The following is a 4,862-nucleotide window of genomic DNA, read 5'->3' on the forward strand; positions in this document are numbered from 1 at the left end:
TCGTTTAAAAAGGAATGATATATTTTTCTTTTTAGTCCATTTTAAAAAGAATGATTTTTTTTTTAACAACTTTTTAATTTTAATTTTTCATATGATATGTTTAAGATCATAAGATTGAAGGACATTTTAGTACATTTGACATATTTTTAATTTAAAATCACAATATTCAAAAGTCTTTTTTATTTTTTTAAACTTCGTGCCAAGTCAAATTAGATCATTCTTTTTTGAAACGGATGGAGTATATACTACTCCCTTAGTCCATTAAATAAAAGTAGATGTTAATCATTTACTTTACAATTTGAAAAATCAGAAAATTATTTATTATTTAACATCTAACAAGAGATAACTTATTAATACCTATTTACCTTTTATAATTAAGTATTATTCACATTTTAATATTTAAATGATTCATAACAATTAAAATTGATACAGTAAAATTAAGATTTGTTTGCTTTTTAAAGGATGTGCCCAATTAAAGAAGGTGAAGTAAACATGGACAACGAAATATCCCACTATTTAGTATATTATTATGATAAATAATACTTGGTAACTGGCCTTATCCACAGAATTATGCATTTTATACCCTTTGATGTTAATTTTTTAAACTGTACGTTAATTTTTATTTTTGTCGTGAAGGAGGGGGAATTATTTAGTTATATATGTTTCTTATCCAAAGGGCATCTTTCTAGTTGTTGATAATAATGTATGCTAATAAGAAATAAAATGGTGATGAGTTGGGAAGCAAACAAGAGGTAATATTGATATGAGAGCTCCTTTTCTCCCCCTTTAAAGAGAGCTAGCTGATATGAGGAAGAGAGAGAAATTAAAGAGGTAAAAAAAGAAAAGAGAAGAAAGGAAGAGAAAGAAAGAAAGAAAAGAATGGTATCGAGGGAGCAGAAAAGAGCTGCAGTACTGCATGAGAAGTTGCAACTTCTTCGATCAATCACTAAATCTCATGCTGTAATTCTCTGCTACCTCTTTTCAATCCATTCTACATATACATATATTATTTATACAACAACAATATTGTCTATATGTCACGTAAATTAAAATTCTAGTCTCCGGCCTCTTCTTCTCATTTTCCCTAATTACAGAAAGAAATACTTTCCTCATCTGCCCCCCTCTCTCTCACACACACACCTTACAGAGACTAAAAAGGGAATTAAACATACATGACATGACGTTTGTTCTTCTATGCAGACATGATTCATTTTCGAATGCTTTTTCTAGTAGTAAATAGGCGAATGAATGAATATGTATACAAGTAGCAAACGAACTTAAGAGTTTTCTAATTAATTTTACCCTCTCAATTGTAAATTTGCTTCGTTAAATTAATTTGTTGCAATTTCCATATGTGACTAATTGTCATTTTCATCATGGCATGTAGATTAGTGAAAGCTCAATCATATTAGATGCGTCAAAGTATATTCAAGAATTGAAACACAAAGTGGAAAGGCTGAATCAAGATATAACTACCACTACGTCTCAAAGTAATTCAAACAACAAGACTTCATCGCCCGTAAGTATATATTACTCCTTTCCTTTGGTTCTCTACTTAATCAGTATTATAATTTATAGAAATAACTTTTGGCAACATTCAATAGTGATTCTCTATTTATTATTTTACAGCAAATTGAAGTGGAAACCCTGGAAAAAGGTTTCTTGGTGAATGTATATTCAGAAAGAAGTTGCCCTGGCTTACTTGTTGCCATATTAGAAGTTATTGAGGACCTTGGCCTTAACGTGCTCGAAGCTAGGGTTTCTTGCACTGATACCTTTCGATTACAAGCATTTGGAGGAGAGGTAATTATCATGTATTACTATTCAATTTATAACCCTTTAGCTTCTTCTTCTGTTCTTTAAAAAAGGAAAAACGTTGTCCATGTATTATACAAAGAACTGTGTAAATATTTCATTTCTTTCTTTGGTGAGCGTTCTCTTCTTTCATGTGACATGTCTTTGACTAATTAATCAGTTATTTCTTGCATCGAGCTAACCAAAATTCGTTAATTTCTTGTAGAATGAAGAAGCCATCATTAATGCCCAAGTGGTGACACAGGCAGTTTTTGAAGCTATTAAGAGCTGGAGTGAAAGCAACGAGCAAGGCTAATTAATCAATCAATGCAGTTTAATTAGCTATCATACGTACAATGATCTCTCTCTCGTTTTTCTCTTTAATTTTAACTTTCACCTCATCTTCCTAGCTAGCTATGATAGTTATATTAATCGATAAGGAATTATTGGCTAGCCATTAATTCATCAATATTATAGTAATGATCAAAGATCATTCATTTTGCCCAGTCAAATGACTCTCCAGGGTTTTGTTTTCACGTAAGGGAAACAATTTCGAAGAAAGAAAGCTACTCTTTAATTGTTCTGTATACTTTGAAGTTTATCCAAAAGTTTGCTTCTCTGTGCTTAATTTGGGTAATTTTAGCCTACAATGTTTATTCTTCGAAGTAGTACGTACCCCCTATGTCAGTTTATTGAAATCCAGTCTCCAGGAAAGTGGGAAAGGCCTTCTACTTATGGGTATTCATTCCTTAATTAATTAAATTACTTAAAAGGGCGTGCTTAATTTAAGCAGAGCAAACTTAAAAATTAATTGTTTAATTGGTTTAAAATGTTTATGAGTTGAGGTAGGTGCTATATATCCTTGTCTGAGGTACATTAGAAGACAATTTGAAGTGTGTGATGCATGTATGTGATTAAGACACTTCCTGGTGTTTCTATTTGTTATATACAATAATTTAAGATTCTGAGTGAATAACAGATATACAAAATAATTAATGCCATCACAAAAACTGGCCATTTTACCAACTTTCTCCTGACAATTTTGTTTGAGAAACGCAAAATCTACATTTTATGAAGTACAGTTGGGCCATTCTTGCTAGCCTAATACCAGTGATGAATGCCAAAAGGTAATCTTTTACATTCAGAAAATGGAACCCTAAGTAAAAGAAATATCTTTTTGGGTGTGTTTGGTACGAACGAAAATGTTTTCATAAAAAATATTTTCCTACAAAATATTTTTATAAAAAAAGAAGTTAGTTTCTTACTTATTTTTTTATATTTGGTTGGTGCCGAAAATAGCAAAAAAGTATTAAGAACTAAAGACGGATTGCTAACAAGATACTGTAAAATAATTGGACATAAATATCCAGACCACCAATGTTCGAGGTGCAATGGAGAAGATAATATTATTCCAGAGGTACATCTAGAATAAAGAAGATAAAATGCCAGCTGGAAAGATAAGATAAAGAGCAATAATGGAGCAGATACAGAGCAATAATGGAACAGATACGACAAAACCAACGGAGACAAGATACTGTACAAAAACAGAATTATTGTACATTATGTAACAAAAGTCTCAAAAACCCTAACACATATAATTCTATAGATTTCCAATATGAAGAAAAGGTATTCTAATATTTAAGTACAGTAGACACATATTAATAACTAATTAAGGACAAAGTTATACGTGTATCAAGTGTTAATTAATAATAAAAGTATATAAAAAAATTATTGTGTGCACGTAACATTACTAAGTACAAAAAATCATGTAAAATTTTGAATATAAAAATATAACGACCCTCCCAGTCGTTTGTGAAATTTTCTCGTCTTCTCTATTTTAGTTCTTTTCATGGTTTGTATACGTGAATTAAGACTTACGAGATGAGTACCGATTTTGAGGTGTTCGAAAGAAATTTAAGTCATTAATTAGGTTCTTGAATTTTAATAAAGTTAGGTTTGATCACGGTTAATCTTCGATCAGGATGGTCCCAGATTAGTATTTTAGCAATTCCAATATATTCAGAATGTACTTTAAAGTCAGTTTACATATTTGATTTATTTTTATGGAGTTTCAAAATTTTTTTGAGGATTTATTAAAAGTTTTGAATATTTTAAAAAATTAATCTAAGTAGTCATAATAGGTCAAAACTGTAATTTTTCCATCTCAAACAACCCACATTCAATATTAATTAAAGTTATAGGTTAACCCTTCGGTCCATAATAGAAAAAATACGTAGATTTTGAGAAAAGTTTGAACTTGTGCGCGTCCTTGACATTAGTATCTCAGATGAGAAATCCAATGCCTTAAATTCGAGTAAGTTCATCCATGATTACTTAGCTTTGTGTCTATTACGCAAAAATCACTTTTCTTTCATTTATTACAGAAAAGTCATTTTACTTTGCTCCGGCCATCACAAGAGTCACTATGACCGAATTTTACAATAATCCCACCGAAAAATGATGTGACAACCTTAATTAGTTCTTAATTTTAGTTTAAGAGAATATAATATACTATCCATATCTCGATCCTTTTTATATGTGTCTAACCCAATTTTTCTTATGGATTATATAACGAAAAAATATCAATTTATTAATAGATTAGGCTACCTAGTGAAGACTGTTTTCATAAAAAATAATTTGATTGATATTTTTATGAAATATTTCATTATATTGCATTCATCTACCAAAATGATGCATCGAAAAAGAGTAATAAACAAGATAAATTCTTCAAAATACATAAACAAAAATGCGTGTATAATATCTTTTTTGAAAGATTATTTTAATTCCTTGAAGATAAATCGACATGCTAAAGAAAATTTTAAAATATTTTTTTTTAATTTTTTCATCGAATAATAAGTATTGTCAAAATGTGTACACATAATGTTATTGACAGTTGTGTTAATAAAAGTCATAAAATATAAGTAATTTAATAGATAGAATAAATTATTGAATATTTAATTTTTATATTTATCAATTAAATTAATTAAACAATATATATTATCAGAAACTGAATATCATAGTGAAGACTTCTAAGAGAATTAACCAATTAGTCAAATAATTAAAAGCAC

At 29.2% G+C, this 4,862-nt stretch overlaps 1 protein-coding gene across 1 annotated transcript; it reads left to right on the forward strand.

The window, feature by feature from the left end:
• The first annotated feature begins 696 nt into the window (after window positions 1-696).
• LOC107852780 (transcription factor SCREAM2) lies at window positions 697-2,422 on the forward strand. The gene is made up of 4 exons (XM_016697825.2): window positions 697-960; window positions 1,388-1,519; window positions 1,630-1,803; window positions 2,021-2,422. The coding sequence occupies exons 1-4, from the start codon at window positions 880-882 to the stop codon at window positions 2,108-2,110; spliced, it is 477 nt and encodes a 158-aa protein (XP_016553311.1). The 5' UTR covers window positions 697-879; the 3' UTR covers window positions 2,111-2,422.
• The last annotated feature ends 2,440 nt before the right edge of the window (window positions 2,423-4,862 follow it).

Source organism: Capsicum annuum, chromosome 6 (assembly GCF_002878395.1).
Source record: "Capsicum annuum cultivar UCD-10X-F1 chromosome 6, UCD10Xv1.1, whole genome shotgun sequence".
Lineage (NCBI taxonomy): Eukaryota > Viridiplantae > Streptophyta > Magnoliopsida > Solanales > Solanaceae > Capsicum > Capsicum annuum.